Source organism: Lemur catta, chromosome 1, assembly GCF_020740605.2.
Source record: "Lemur catta isolate mLemCat1 chromosome 1, mLemCat1.pri, whole genome shotgun sequence".
Classification (NCBI taxonomy): Eukaryota; Metazoa; Chordata; class Mammalia; order Primates; family Lemuridae; genus Lemur; species Lemur catta.
The window spans coordinates 219,877,948-219,892,907 of NC_059128.1; the positions used below are offsets into that span (position 1 = coordinate 219,877,948).

The 14,960-nt window shown below is 54.9% G+C and overlaps 1 protein-coding gene across 9 annotated transcripts in view; it reads left to right on the forward strand.

Annotated features, from left to right (window-relative positions):
• Positions 1 to 14,960, forward strand: part of TNK2 (tyrosine kinase non receptor 2) — a 39,491-nt gene that overhangs the window by 15,599 nt on the left and 8,932 nt on the right. For 6 of the 9 annotated variants that reach the window (XM_045540050.1, XM_045540048.1, XM_045540054.1 and 3 more), the window contains exons 2-9: positions 3,282 to 3,462; positions 4,507 to 4,577; positions 6,577 to 6,798; positions 7,737 to 7,889; positions 8,317 to 8,594; positions 10,139 to 10,265; positions 10,668 to 10,814; positions 10,910 to 11,004. In XM_045540050.1, the coding sequence (XP_045396006.1) occupies positions 3,300 to 3,462; positions 4,507 to 4,577; positions 6,577 to 6,798; positions 7,737 to 7,889; positions 8,317 to 8,594; positions 10,139 to 10,265; positions 10,668 to 10,814; positions 10,910 to 11,004 (1,256 nt within the window). In that variant the 5' untranslated portion in view covers positions 3,282 to 3,299. Of the gene's footprint in view, positions 1 to 3,278; positions 3,463 to 4,506; positions 4,578 to 6,576; positions 6,799 to 7,736; positions 7,890 to 8,316; positions 8,595 to 10,138; positions 10,266 to 10,667; positions 10,815 to 10,909; positions 11,005 to 14,960 lie in introns of those variants that run through there. The other 3 variants (XM_045540053.1, XM_045540056.1, XM_045540051.1) reach the window with 2 other exon arrangements.

Consider the following 14,960-nt stretch of genomic DNA (forward strand, 5'->3'; position numbering starts at 1 on the left):
GCCGGGCTGGCTGGGGACTGGGTTGGTTCCTCGGAGAGTGGAGAGTGGGACTGGGAATGGCTGAGGGACATCTCCAGTGAGGGCTTGACTGGGGGGTCTGGGCCAGTAGCCTCTCCCCTGTGGCTGCTGCATTCATTCTCGTTGGTCTGTGTGTTAGAAAAGTGTGTGCAGGAGCCAGGTCAAGTGTGTGCTTGCACGCCAGCCGCGGAGCCAGGTCGGACACAGGTGTGCAGACTCCACACTGTGCTGGGGGCCAGGCACACGCAGAATTGGAGACTGTCTGAGCTGGGGGGAGCTGCAGCCATGCTCTGTGCTTCACAAAGAAACTTGGGCTGGAGGAGGAATTAGAGCAGGGGAGGCAACCTGTCTGGGGTTACCCGGGGCTTAGCAGTAGAGGCAGGACTGGGACTTTGACTTCTTTCCTCCACGGGATCCCAGTGTTCTTCCCAGTCTTCCCACACACGCAAAAGCCCTGTCCCTGGGGTTAGGGAACAGGGAGGGGAGCGTACAGCTGAGCAGAGAGGTTTGTTAGCTGGTGCTTCAGGAAAAGGGAACAGGCCTGGCTGTGCTTTCCAAGTAGCTTCGGGGGAGGGGCCTCTGGGTCTCCCCCAGCTCTCACCACTCAGGGCATGGCTTTGAGCTGTTTTCAGGAGCCCAGACGAGGGCAGGAATAGGAAGCCTGGAGCCCTGGGACTTGGGGTGGGGAAGGGGAGGTGGGGGCCTATAGACTGCTTGCCTTAGTGGGGGCCAGAAACCCCATCTTGAGGCTGAACCTTGTAGGGTGTGGGGTCACTTTGCTTCAGGGACAGGGTAGCGATGGTGGGAATGCTGGCTGGCCCCGCCTGGCCAGGCCTTGGGGAGAAACTGCCTAGGCCAGTGATTTTCATGGTGCACCTCTGGGCTTTCTTCTGGAAAGCAACAATGCCCTGTCCTCTTAAACCCTTTTTTGTAAACAGATGATTTTGTTAAGGATGAATGAGTTAATACAGCTGAATGCTTAGAACTGTGTGTGTCATATAGGAACTGTAGTTGAAGTGTTAGATGTTACTGTTATTGTTACTCTTCTTAAAACTAATAGAAGTTTAACCTGTTATGTGTGTGTGTGTAAGTCAACCAGTCAACATAATGACAACTATAATGTAACAGAGAAATAAAAGGAAAATAATTTATAACATTTTATGTATTCTGATGTGTCTGTACACTAGATGACAGAATGAAGTTGTCAGATACTAAGACCTCAGGTAGAACTACCACGAAGGCAACATCTGCAAGTGCCGACTGAGGAGAGTTTTGGAATAGTAGGGGTGGGGGGGTGCTTTCATTTTTTCAAACAGCGGACTTTTGCTCTATTCTGAATAAAGGAAAGTCCAGTTTTCCCACAGTTTACACAGTTGTTCCATTCTAGGAAAATTCAGTGTATATTCAAACTACAGAAGTAGTTTCTTGTTCAGATGTTAAATGGGATTGGAGTCCAGGTCTGGATGATTATAAACAAGTTTTTCACCTGCGTGAATTGAGTTATATGGGATTCGGAACAGTATGTGAGACTGTCCTGTGTGTTGTAAGATAACTCATGTTCTTGTTCTCTAGCCACCCACTAAATGTTATTCATGCCCCCCAAACATTGTGACAACCAAAAGCGTCCCCTAGGGGGCTGTGCAGCCCTCATGAGAACTATTCAAATAAAGGGTTACAGCTTAAAGTTTGGAAACCACCGGCTGGCCCAGCCGCTTTGGTGGAAGAGCCAGGATTTGAACTGAGGGTTTCTCATTCCCATTTGTCACTCTTTGTACTTGCCTGAGCTGCCTGGGAAAGTCTGAGCTGGTACTGTGTTGGCAGGGCCCCTGGCTCATGCTGGCCGGGCTGTGAGTGCCTGCTTCTCTTCGTGCATCTCATTGTGATGAGAGCTGGGGATGAGGCCACCTTGGAGTTGGGCAGGGGCGGGGGGTTGAGGGGCATCGCTTGGCACCTAGCCGGGCAGCTGGCCTTTTTCCTCTTGCCTGCCTTCCTCATTGAGGGTTGAGCATGGGTCAGGGGCTGGCCTGGCCTGGCCAAGCGCTCGACTCTGAGCTGTCTTACTTGGACGAGGATGGGTTTGGTGTCCCAAGGGTCAGGCTGCTTAGCTTTGAAGGTGCCACTGGCTTCTTTCTCTGGGCCCAAGAGAGTATAGGTCAGATGTCATTCACCGGTACCCATTGGCTGATTGTAGCCTGCAGATGTGTTTTGTTTGGCCAGGACTATATAGTGCATGTCGTTTCAAATTTGAACGAACAGTGGACATGGTTAAAAAGTTAGGAGAAAGAAGATATATAAAGAACAGAATGATATGAATAGTGTGTGACTATTTATTTGTGTGAAGGTAAAAACAAAGTCTGAAAGAGTACATAAAAGACATTACTGGCAGCTGGCTTAAGGGACAAGGAGCTAGGTGGCTGGGCAGTAGGGGAGGGAATGAGACGTTATGGTCCCTGCGTGCCTTGTGAATATTTTACCGTGTGCATATATTACCTTTTCAAAAAAATTTTAATGGTAAGATTTCACATATAAATTCATATTTCTGGTATTTCTTGAAAAAATTGGAAGTTTTGACAACACTGGGCCAGTCTCTTGTGACAACCATTGATAGGAGCAGAACTCCTCAGTGTCTGGGGCATCTGGAAGCCTACCTCAATCCCCACCCTTCCCTATTGTCTTATACTTACTGTGGCCCAGTAGGCGCTTGGATGGTGGCCTATGGAGTGGTCTTTGGATTTTTGGAAGAGACTCCAGGGTTGTTGAACATTGGGAGGAACTTAGCTTAGAGCTTTGGTCCCAGGATCTTCCTGTGGAGCCCCTCAGATATGAGGAGCCCCTGGGTGGGCCTAAGAGGACACTGTACCCCCAAAAACATTTTACTGAAACTTCAGGAGTAAGAATATGTCTGTTTTCAAGGAGAGACAATTGTTTTTTATCAGATTTTCAAAGGACTTGTGCCCTGTGGAGACTTGAAGAGCCGGTTGATCTCAGGTTGCTCGGCCACAGATTTTGGGAGTAAAACCCTGACTCCTGACTCCAGGGCCAGGGTTGTATCCCAGCTGCCCTAATTCTACCCTTGCGGCTGGCAGGAATGGGGGAAGCACATACAGGCTGTTCTATACAGCTGTTTTGGGGAGCAAGAAGGTGGCTTATGAGTTCTTCCAGACAATGGTCTAGTAGATGTGGGTGAGCCTCGGGCACTCAGGGGCAGGGCTCCTGTTACCTCCCGCATCCCTGGTCCCTGAGTCGTTCTCCTCTCCTCACAGCGGCTGGGCAGCAGCAGCATGCAGCCAGAGGAGGGCACAGGCTGGCTGCTGGAGTTGTTGTCCGAGGTGCAGCTACAGCAGTACTTCCTGCGGCTCCGCGATGACCTCAATGTTACCCGCCTGTCCCACTTTGAGTATGTCAAGAATGAGGACCTGGAGAAGATTGGCATGGGCCGGCCTGGTAGGTGCAACCTTGGCCTTGCTTGTCTTTACCTTTGTAACCATTTACATCCTCTATCCTCAGGACCACTAAGCACATGGAAGACCCGCCCCCCTTTATTCCATGGGGTGGCAGCTGAGAACTCTGTCTGCCTGTCCCAGAACCCCCAAGGTGGGGCTGGAGGGACATCAGTAGTTGCTGCACACAGGAGTTTGCGGGTGTAAAGGTGCATCAGAGTTTGGGGAGAATAAAGACTTATTGAAGCTCTGGCTACTCAGGACTCATTGCATACCCTCTTTGTTTGATTGACATCTGTAGGACATCTGTGACATCTAGTGATCTCACCGTCTTGTGTAAGCATAGGATCAAGTCTGTTCTGGTCACCATTCGGAACACCAGGGGCGTCAATGTTCAGAGATCCATAGGGAGAAGAAAGATAAAAACTTACAGTTGATGATTTGCTAACTTTCTTTTTGTCCGTCTGTCTTTCTCTCCCATGTGCGCGTGCACGTGCATACACACACTCACACCCAGAAAGATTTGCTCTAAGTTGAACTCATTTCTTATCTTTGTATTTATCCTAAAAGTAGGGGTTGTAGCATCTAGAAGTCATGGTGTTCTTTGTAGAACATTGGAAACTTAGTGCATTCAACTTAACATAGCTAAATAGATAAAATAATGTGCTAGATTAAACACTGACTTACGCTACTTTTGGCCTGGATAGTTGGTGTCTGATGCCAGTAGCATAAGAAAGTTTTATAGGGAAAAAAACTCAAAATTGAGAAAATTCTGTTTACTACCTTGATTTTTTTCCCGAGAGCTGGGAGATCACTACTATTCAATTCATGTGGTTAAGCATCTGGGAACCATTGCCTAGAAGTGCAATGCAGTGAGCATCTGGTCAGTTGAAGCTCCCGGTTAGTTGAGATTGATTTCGTTGGTATCCTTGTGCTGGACAGTATCTAGCAGTGGACCCAGCCCAGGGGGACCGAGGAAGCCCGTGGGGCGGGCTCTGGGGGTTGTGAGCCATCTTAACAGTGCCGGGCTCCCCTTGCCTCCCTGCAGGCCAGCGGCGGCTGTGGGAGGCTGTGAAGAGGAGGAAGGCCATGTGCAAACGCAAGTCGTGGATGAGCAAGGTGGGTGAGGGGTGGGGAGGTTGCAGCCTCGAGGGCCCACTCTGCTGTCGGTTCTGGGAGCCTTCCCCTAGTCCCCAGGCAAGTGTAATCTCACCATGTTCCCTGGCACTTTGTACAGACCTCACTCCTCCAGGGTCTTATCGGGCAGGGCACTTGTAGAGCTGCCCGGCTAAGTGTCTGTCTCCGCCAGAGATGGACACGTGAGCAGCCTGTGTGCAGTAAGGTCTTCACAGCCCCTCCCCGAGCGCCTGCAACAGGAGCTCGTTGACAAGTGCGCCTTAACTTAGCCTTGCTCTGTCTGAGTGTTGGGGCCAGTGTCCAACGTTTGGTGGTGGAGACTGTCTGGACCCAGGACATCTTGCTTTGCTTCCCTCCTCCCCTATCCTCTCTAGGTGTCTCTGGTCATCTGGCTCTGCTGACAGCTTCCTTCCCCACAGCCTGCCCCCACCCTCCCACCTTGTCCTAATTTGGGATTGTGGTGTAGTGAGTCCCTGGTCTGACTCAGTGGAACTTTGCCCATTGTCTGGAAGACAATGAGAGAGGAAGTGAGCCAGCCAGGGCCTTCCCTCCCCACTTCTGGCCTCAGGGCTCGGGTAGGGGGTGGGCAGGGCAGAACAGCTGGGCTGGGATTGGGCAGCAGAGATTTTCTGGCTACAGTCCGGCAAAGGGGCTGTCTCTTGGGATCCTGTGGCCTTTTCTGGGAACACTGTCCTGGTCCCTTGCCCAGGTTTTAGGGAAGGATGAGTGTGTTGGGGCGGGTAAAGGCAGGAGAGAAGGGCAGTGTGGTTTGCCAGGATTCAGGGGTCTTGGATTTGCCACTGGCTTTTATGATAGGTCCCTGGGCAATTGGTGATCCTCCCCAGACTTTAGTTGTGTCTTCAGTGAGCTGCTGTGGCCCCATTGCCCAGCTCACCTGCAGGTCTGTGGGGAGGGGCCCCAAGACAATGGCTGTGAAGGGCCTTGTAACCTGAACATTGCTTGCAAAAGTAAGGAATTCCACTTACGAGGAGGAAGGAAGGCCAGAAGAGGCCCTCAGATTTGAGATGCTCCTAGCTCATAAGGCTCCACCAGCTTCGGGTGTGGGGGGCCTGAACTGGGAGCGTGCAGCCTGAAGCCAAAGCTTTGAATGCCCGAGTGGACGTGGCCAGCTTTGACCCTCACAGCTTCCTTCCTCCTGTCCCTTGATCTTTGGTCCCCTTCCTCTCCAGCCCAGGCCTCAGAGTCCCCTCTAGTCTTCCTTCTTTCTCAACCCTCAGCTTTAGGCGCCCCTCCAGAAACCCAGCTGTCTTCCTGGGCCCTTCCCCAGCAAGGACTAGTTTCATTTGACACACACACACACACACACACACACACACAAACACACTCTCTCTCTCTCTCTCTCTCTCTCTCTCTCTCTCTCTCTCTCTCTTTCTCTCCCCCTCCTTCCCTCTCCCTCCCCCACTTCAACCTAGACTAAAATTATCCTCTCCCCTGGGCAGGATGAAGGGCAGCCGACTCCCTGGGGAGGGTGGAGACAGACAGTGCCAAATGGTCAGCCCAGAGAAGGGGCCAGGGCTAAAAATGGACAGCGAGGTGTTTGTGGAGGGCCCCTCAGGCTCCTGCCTCATCTCCTTGGTTTAGGGGCTGGAGTCTGTGCTGGGCAAGGGGTGCAGTGAGGGGGGTGGGCAGGAGGACTGGGAGGAGATTCAGAGCTGGGGTGGGTGGTGCCTGAGGGCTTCGGACTGTCTCTTTCCCCACAGCTGGGTGTGGGGCCACAGCAACCACAGGCTGCGTGCCTGTCTGTTTCTGCCACCCACCCTGAGGATACTCTGAGACTGTGGGTGTCTGTTTGGGGGTTCCCCCGGAGGGAATGTGGGCCTCCAGCCAGGCTGCCCCCCACAGTCTGACAAAGCCAGGACCTGTCTGGAGTCTGAGCTGAGGACCCAGGTGGACCCAGTGGGACTGAATGACTGGCTCTGCAGTCTTGGGTTCCATCTGGCCCCTGGCTGCCTTCAAACAGGTGTTCAGTGGAAAGCGGCTGGAAGCTGAGTTCCCCCCTCATCACTCTCAGAGCACCTTCCGGAAGACCTCGCCCACCCCAGGGGGCCCAGCAGGGGAAGGGCCCCTGCAGAGCCTCACCTGCCTCATCGGGGAGAAGGACCTGCGCCTCTTGGAAAAGCTGGGAGACGGCTCCTTTGGCGTGGTTCGCAGGGGCGAGTGGGACGCTCCCTCGGGGAAGACGGTGAGCTCTCTGTGCCAAGCGGGCATGGCAGTGGGATGGGCCCCGAGGCTGGTAGAGGCTCTTCTCCCCTCTCTGCTGGGATGTGGATGGGGACAGGTCACAAAGTGGCTCACCCTGGAGTCCATGCTCAGGTTTAACTAAGCACCTGTGTTTCTTGTTTCAATTATAAAAATAACTTGCCTATCATAAAAGTTTGGAAACTATTTGAAAAATAAGAAAAAATAATTGCCTGTAATTTCACTACTTAGAGGAAGCAGAGGTAGCATTCCTGCCTTTTTCTCCCTCAGGTATTTTACTGGATTTAGTTAAGATACAAATTTTGGATGCAACTTTTTAAAACTTATCCTTTCTTTTTGGCATTTAAAAATTTTTCCAGAGGGATAACATGTATACACTAAAGCATATAAATTTTCAGTGACTTTATACATTTGCATAGACCCACGATCAGCCTGCTGTCCAGACGGTGTATGGAGCATTCCAGCACCCAGAAGGCTCCTCATGCCTCTTCCACTCTGTAGCCCCTTCTGCAAGGGAAGCTACTATTCTGACTTCTCAAACTGTAGATTAGTTTTTTGGCATTATATTTAAAGCATTTTCCTTCTACACCAAAAAGACTTTTTAGGTTTCATTGTATTATAGTGTTTTAATATCCTGTCATCATACTGGTCCATCTCCTACCTTATGATTGCTATTTAACCTAGAAATTCCCCCAGGAAGGGGAGGCCCAGCTGATAGCCCCTAGGGACCAGCCAGCTGCCCTTCCTCAGTCAGGCCACATGCAGAATGTGTCAGCCCAGGCACTGGTAACATGCTCACCCAGATGAGCAGATCTGAGGCAGGGATCTTTGAGCTGAATTGGAGGGTGGAGCAGCTTCTCTCTGCTCTGAGGGTTGGGGGCTGGGCAAGTCCTGACTCCTTGCAAATCCCACTCTGGGCAGGTGAGTGTGGCTGTGAAGTGCCTGAAGCCTGATGTGCTGAGCCAGCCAGAGGCCATGGATGACTTCATCCGGGAGGTCAACGCCATGCACTCACTTGACCACCGAAACCTCATTCGCCTCTACGGTGTGGTGCTCACACCACCCATGAAGATGGTGAGTGCTGTGGGCAGACAGGGGCTCTGGGCCCCCAGGTGTCCCCCCTGCCCCAGGGATGAAGGGGCTCACAGGGGCCCGTACGGTGCCGACTGTCTGCTGGAGCCCACGTCCATCCCTGGGCTTGGCTGGTGCTCATTGGCAGAGCAACACCTATGGGAGGGCCTGGTCCTTGAATTTAATTTTTGGAATTGCAAGGCTTTGCCCCTTTGGGCTGCTTCTCTTTGGGCCTTAGTTTCCCACATTTCCTGGAAGGAGAGGCCTGGGAATCTGTAGGACTCCTGTAGGTCCTCAGATGACAGGCCAGGAAGGCGCATTGAGCATGGCTCTGGCAGGCCTTCAGGAGAGGGACTGGCAGCCTAGCGTGGGATACTGAGAGGGCGGGGCTCATCCAGGCCTGTTCCTCCTGCCTCTTCCGTGGCCTCAGGTGACAGAGCTGGCACCGCTGGGATCGTTGTTGGACCGGCTACGTAAGCACCAGGGCCACTTCCTCTTGGGGACTCTGAGCCGCTACGCCGTGCAGGTGGCTGAGGGCATGGGCTACCTGGAGTCCAAGCGCTTTATTCACCGTGACCTGGCTGCCCGCAATCTCCTGTTGGCTACCCGAGACCTGGTCAAGATCGGGGACTTTGGGCTGATGCGAGCACTGCCCCAGAATGATGACCATTACGTCATGCAGGAACATCGCAAGGTGCCCTTTGCCTGGTGAGGGGCAGGTGCTGCCGGCTCACGGGGTCTGGACCCCACCCTGGTCCCTGCAGACCCAGGCCTCAAAGCTTCTGGGCCCTTCTGTACCCCATAGCCCTTGGCTCTACCTGGGCCTGCCCTTGTGTACTGTGGGCCTAGGGTGCCCTTCTTGTGTACCCATCCGTTCACCCATCCATCCAGGACTTCTCGAGGGCCCATGTGTCAGGGTCTGGGTACTGGAAGGCACAGGGATGAATGCTGTGGGGACTCGTACAGCAGTGTGTTACTCAGTGGGGTATTAAAAGGCCTCCTGGAGGACTCCATGTTAAGCTCCTGAAGCATCAGGAGAGTTAGCCAGGCAAAGACTGGAGGTTAGGCATGTTCTAGGTGGAGCTAGTGGTAGGCAGGGCCAGACCGCACTGGGCCTCATAGACTGCCTGGGGCTAGCCACCTGCACACTGGGGTGGGTGGCACCTGGCCCTGTGCTGGCCCATGTGTGGGCATATCCTGTGCTGAGACCATTGTGGTCCTCTGGTACCAGAGGTACCCAAAGGAGTGCGCTCTCCCTGCTTTGGGGTAGGAGGGGTTGGTCCAGTTATGCTTGCCAGAGCTGTGGCTTTGGGCATCCCTTATAACCCAGCATGTGTGCTACCCTAATTAGTAACTGACGTTACATCCAGGGTGACTATAGATCCTAGATTATGCCTGTTGTCCTGGAGTAATTTATAGCACCCCCTTTTGTATTCAAGTACCCTGGATTGGATGGTAAATTATAAGGTCACATTTTTGTGTTATAGCCCCTTAAAACAACCCTGTGGAGTGGGCAGGTTATTGTTCTCCTTACACAGATGAGCAAAATGAGGCTTAGAGATCTTGAGTGACTTTCCCTGGGTCCTGTCCCCTTTGAGTGGCAGTGCCAGCTCTTGAGTCCCATGAGAGATCCTTTGGTTCCACTTCCAGGGTGCCATCCTCCTCTCTCTGCACCTCAGTCCACACTGGAGCCCCCCTTTTCTAGCCCCACTGCCGTGGTGCTTCTCCCTCACCCAAGAGGGAGGCCCAGGGAGAAGTGCGGATATACTGGGGTGAAGCCAGTGGGACTGCACCCATTTTGGTTCTTTACCAGGCCCCATCTGAATTTGCCACCCCCACACTTCCTGGCTGAAAGGACCCAAATCCAAGGATCCTGCCCCAAATCTGGAAATTCTCATCCTCCCACCACAGTTAGCAAACAGGCTGCATTCTCATCCCCGCCGCGTCCTGGAGCCTCTGACCTCCTCCTTCCCGTTCATGCTTCCCTGACTGGGGAACGTCACCTCCTTTTCCCACCCCAGGGTGCGTGTGAATAAGAGACCTGAGCGTAGGGGATTTTCTCCAAGTCTGTGCACTGTGTAGTCAAGAAGTCCTGCCCCTCCCTGTCCACTTCATGTTGTGTCCCTGATACCTGTTGAGCCTGGCACATGTGGCAACCACAGATGCTTGCTGAATGAGTGTTTTATGTCCATTGGGGCTGATACATGTGGGGGTGCTCAAGGGGCCTTCTCTTTGACCCCTGCTTCTGCCAGGTGTGCCCCTGAGAGCTTGAAGACACGTACCTTCTCCCATGCCAGCGACACCTGGATGTTTGGGGTAACGTTGTGGGAGATGTTCACCTATGGCCAGGAGCCCTGGATTGGCCTCAATGGCAGTCAGGTGAGAGGCCTGGGAGCTGTGCTTCCCATAGGGTATTGGGGGGGCTGTTGATTTGATCTCTGGCTCCCAACCTGACCTTGTTGGATCTGACTGTCATGTGATGGACCCCACCCCCCCATGTCTGCGTGACCTCTCAGGGAGAACTAAGCAAAAAGAAGGGGCTGCCCTTGCTCCCTAGCCCTTGCCACGTCCACCCATTCTGAGGCCCCAGACCTGGGAAGATGGGTCAGAGTTTCTGGGAGAGGCCCCCCCCCCCCCCCTGCAAGCAGATCCCTCCTTTGGAGGAATGGCACTGCAGCCAGCAGCTGCAGCTGTGGGGTGGGCTAGAGGGAAGGTGGGGAGTGAAGAGCTGAGTGCCCTGCTGGTCCTCAAACTCTGCACCACCCCATCACCCCACTTCAGATCCTGCATAAGATTGACAAGGAGGGGGAGCGGCTGCCCCGGCCGGAGGACTGCCCCCAGGACATCTACAATGTCATGGTCCAGTGCTGGGCTCATAAGCCAGAGGACAGACCCACATTTGTGGCTCTTCGAGACTTTCTGCTGGAGGTGAGAGTCAGGTCTGCCCACCGGAGCAGGGATATCCAAGCAGGGGCTGCCCAGGGGTCAGTCCTGGGTGGGTAATGAACTGTCTCTGCCCCCAGGCCCAGCCCACTGACATGCGGGCCCTTCAGGACTTTGAGGAACCAGACAAGCTGCACATCCAGATGAATGATGTCATCACTGTCATTGAGGGAAGGTAGGGAGTGCAGGGGCTGTGCCCTGCCCTGGGATACCTTGAAGGGCACAGGTTGGAGGGGCATGTGGACAGAGATCTCTTCTGCCTCCCGTGGTGCCACACAGGCTGGTGGTTGGGCCTGAGCCCTGCAGTGTGAAGGGAGGCCAGGCCTGGGTCAGACTCCTGAGTGCATGGGGTTGAGGACTCAGATGCTGCTGCTCAGATGGGCTTTTCCCTGCCTAGCTCCTCTGTCACCCTTTTCCACTGGGCTCTAGCCCCGGCTATGTGGATGGGGCCAGGCTGCTGGCCTAGAACTCTGGAACCCCAAACATTCCTCCTTTAGGTCGCCCCTTCTCTCCATGCCTCTTCTCAGCATGAGGACTCTTGACTGTCTACCTGGTGCTTTTCGGTACCCAAGCAGCCTTCCCCTTGCCCAGGCCACCCCTAGTTTGGGACCTTCCCCCATCCTCTACCCAGGCCCCCACCTTTGTCCCCCTTCCCAGTCTCCCCTCACAGGGCCCTCTCTGCTCCTGCCCCCACCCCAGCCTCTCCTGAGTCACTGTCTCCTACCTGCAGCCAGAGTGCTAGCTGCCCCCCCTTGGAGGCCCCGCCCACCACTGGCCCCACCTGCTGTTATCTGAGCCCAGAGTGTCTGAGGAACTGGTTGGGGCAGGGCATGCCTCAGGTGCCTTTGGGGCAGGGGGTGAGTGTCGAGGACCAGGAAGAGGAGTGAAGCTGAGGAAATTCCCTGTGCTCCCTGCTCCTCTGACTCAGAACCAGGCAAGGATGGGGGCTTGGAGCTGCTTCCCATGGAGACTTTTCTACCTGGACGTTAGGGTGTGGGGCTTGCAGCCTTCAGTTAAATCTTGGGCCTCATGGGGAGTCGGTGAGGCGGGAGAGCCTCTGGGTCTGAGTCAGGTGATAGAGCAGGGCTGGAACCTGGGCTGGCTGTGTAGGAACAAGACCTGCACCGCTGTGGCCCCAGCACCTCCTCCAGGCCAGAGTTCCCTCGCCTTTGAGCTAGAGCTGGGAACAAGAATGACATACCAACAGGTTGTAGGCGTCAGCTATGGCTGGGGAGTGAGTGGTGGTGGAAGAAAGCAGAAGGCTTCTAGAAGAAAAGAGACTGGGGGGACAGGAAGGAACACGGTCAGTGGGTTTGGAGCTGAGGGGCCAGGGAAGGGACTGTGAGCACAGCACTCTAGGGAGCATTCTGGAAATAGGAAGATTAAGGGTGGGGGCTCCCCTGGAGGTACCCGGCAGGGCCTTAAGCCAGAAGTCTGGGCCTACAACCATTTCCACCTCTGGGAGCCAGAGAGCTTGGACCTAACCCCCTCTTGTGCTCCTACTGCAACCCCAGGTCTTCACCACCCACTTCTCTTACTTTCAGTGGGAGCTCATGTGCCAGCCAGTGTTTCCTAGGGGTGACTCAGGAGCCTCCTGTGTTTATGGAGCGTGTGTCTCTCTGGAGCTGGCGCCCGAGGTCACCGCCAGAGCAGGGCAGGCATCGGGAGGGGCCAGGGAAGCGGCTCCTCCCGGGAGGGTCGTGGGTGCGCCCGCCCTGCCCTTCCGCCACAGGCTCCGGTTGGCCCCAGCTGCTGGGTCTGCGGCTGCTGCTGCCACTGCTTGGGCTGGCTGGGCTCCTCCTGGGCCACCGGCCCTGACTTGGACCGCAGCACCTGCCCTGCTGGGGCCCTGGAGCTGCTCAGGAGGTGGGAGGTGAGGGGCAAGAGGCCACGACAGCCGGTGAGGCTTTGGGAGTGGGCCCGGGTGTCGGTGGTGGCAGAGCTTTAACCCTGCCCCCTTGTTTTCTCAGTCCCGCATATCTGTGTTTGTTTGGCGGACTCTGTTTCCATGTCTCTGGGTGGATGGGCTCTGTTGTGTGTCTTGGGCCTGGGTTTGTGCACGTGGGCTCTGCCTGTTCCTGCCTGGCTCTCGGCTCCCTCCTTATCCATGCTTTTCTCTTAGCCTTGGATCCCAGAGTCGGGAAGCCACTTGCCCCAGCTCTGACTGATTCTGTAGTCTTAGTGTTTCTCAGGTACCAAGCGGCGGGCAGAGGGAAGACACCTAGATATTGTGAGCTGAGCTTAGGAGGCTCTGTCTAGATTCAGAGAGACACATGATGACTGGTCTTTGACAGGGGGTCTTATTTGGAAGGGTAGGGTAGCTGGCAGCACTTCTATTCTGTGTTCAGAACTGGTGAAGGACAGAGGTTTTGAAATCCATTTGCAGGGCCTGCCATGGCCCCAGAGTTGCTGATTCCTGTGGTAGGTCAGGGAGGTGACAAAACATCTGGGTTATCCCTTGAGGCTAGGGGTGCCTGGGGCATCCAGAGAGAAGGTGGGGGCAGATGTTTTGAGCAGAATGTTTAACCAATGTTTGTTTAGCCATTTCTGGACTACCTTAAGCCAGCACTGGAACAAGTGCTAAGATTTCCAGAGCTGGGGCAGCCATAGGCAGTTCTTAGCTTAGGTTAGGCCTTGGTTTTCTATCTTGCCTGCCCCAGGGGTGCTGACGGGAGGCCGCTGAGGCAGCAGGAAGTAGACAGTTCATGCCGGAGGTACTGGCCCCTTTGCCTATCCCCCAGGACTCCCCATCTATCTGTGCTTCAGTCACTGCGGGATGGCAGGCCTGGCCCTCCCGTTGTCGTGGACACTCTGGCCAGTTCGTGGTGGGAAGAGAGGGTGGGGCCAGAGCAGGCTGAGTGGGAAGGGTGTCTCCATCCTCTCTGGGATGCTGGCACCTCAGCCCCGAACCTCAAAGTGGGATATATGGGCTGTAAGATGCAGCACTGGCCATCTTGGAAGTTCCATTTGAGCCTTGACAGGGGAGAATGCTGCTTCCGAGTGTGCTTGGGTGCAGTCCTAGGGGGCTCTCCTCCTCACGCACTGCACCCTGGCTCCCGCCCCCCAGTGGCCAGCATGTTTTTGAAAAGTGGCGTCAGGACTCCCAGCAGCCTTGGGGGCCCTTGCCTCGGCCATGCCTGTCATAAGGGGAGGTGGATTTGGTATCTCTTTTCGCTCTCAGACTTGGGTGCAAGGCAGGCTTCTGTGTGAGGAGCTGGGCTGTCCTGGCCGAGGGAGAGGGGTGGAGGCAGCAGCCTCCTGCCGGACCTGGCCTTGGGCATGAGTCTACTCTACTCTGAAGGCCATCTCCACCCGGGCTGCAGTTCTCTCCCCAGTTAATAAGCTCCTCTGGAGAGGGGTGGGGGGCAGAGTCTGGCATCTAGCTGGGGTGGTAAGAGCCAGCAGGGAGCCAGTAGGTGCTGGGGGCAAGCAGCAGTTGGGTGACTGGTGCTGGGTACCCCTCTCCTAGCCAGCTGGCATAGGAAGCTGTATGCATGGTGGGAAGCCATTTCTCTCCTCCTTTGAACGGCCCTGCTATTTTCAGATGGGCCTTGACCCTTCTTGGGGTGTTGTCCTCTCTTCCTTGCCCTGCTGAGGGCAGGGTGGTAATCACAGGCTTGCTGTGGGTGGCGGTGGGGCTGGGCTGTAGGAGCTCAGCCCCACCTCTCACCTCCCTGGGGACTGCTCTGCTCATGGGGTTTAACCTTTGGTCTCTGGGACAGGCTGTTGTGGAGGTCTCCCTGCCTCAGCCGGCCGTTGTCACCTCACGAGCGCTAGGTCCAGGTGCTCAGGCATCACTGCCACCTTCATCCTCTCTCCTCCAACCCCTCCTGTCCGGCTGCATTTCGAGGGGGCCTTCTTGACGTTCCTGGGTGTGGGGCAGGTGAAGGTGTGGGGGTGATAGGGAGGGCATGCAGCTTGGCCCCACGTGTGCCCAACATAGCAGCGTGGGCTGTCACTACCTCTTTTGAGCCCACGTTCTGCCCACATTGTGAGGTATGAACAATTCCAGCAGCAGATGCAGGAGCCACACAGCTTTTAGGCATTAGAAGTGTCCAGGGAAGAGCTCTGTTCTTTCTTGCTCCCATTCCAGGCCCTGGCTTGGGCTTTGTCAGTGGAGGTTTAGTGTCA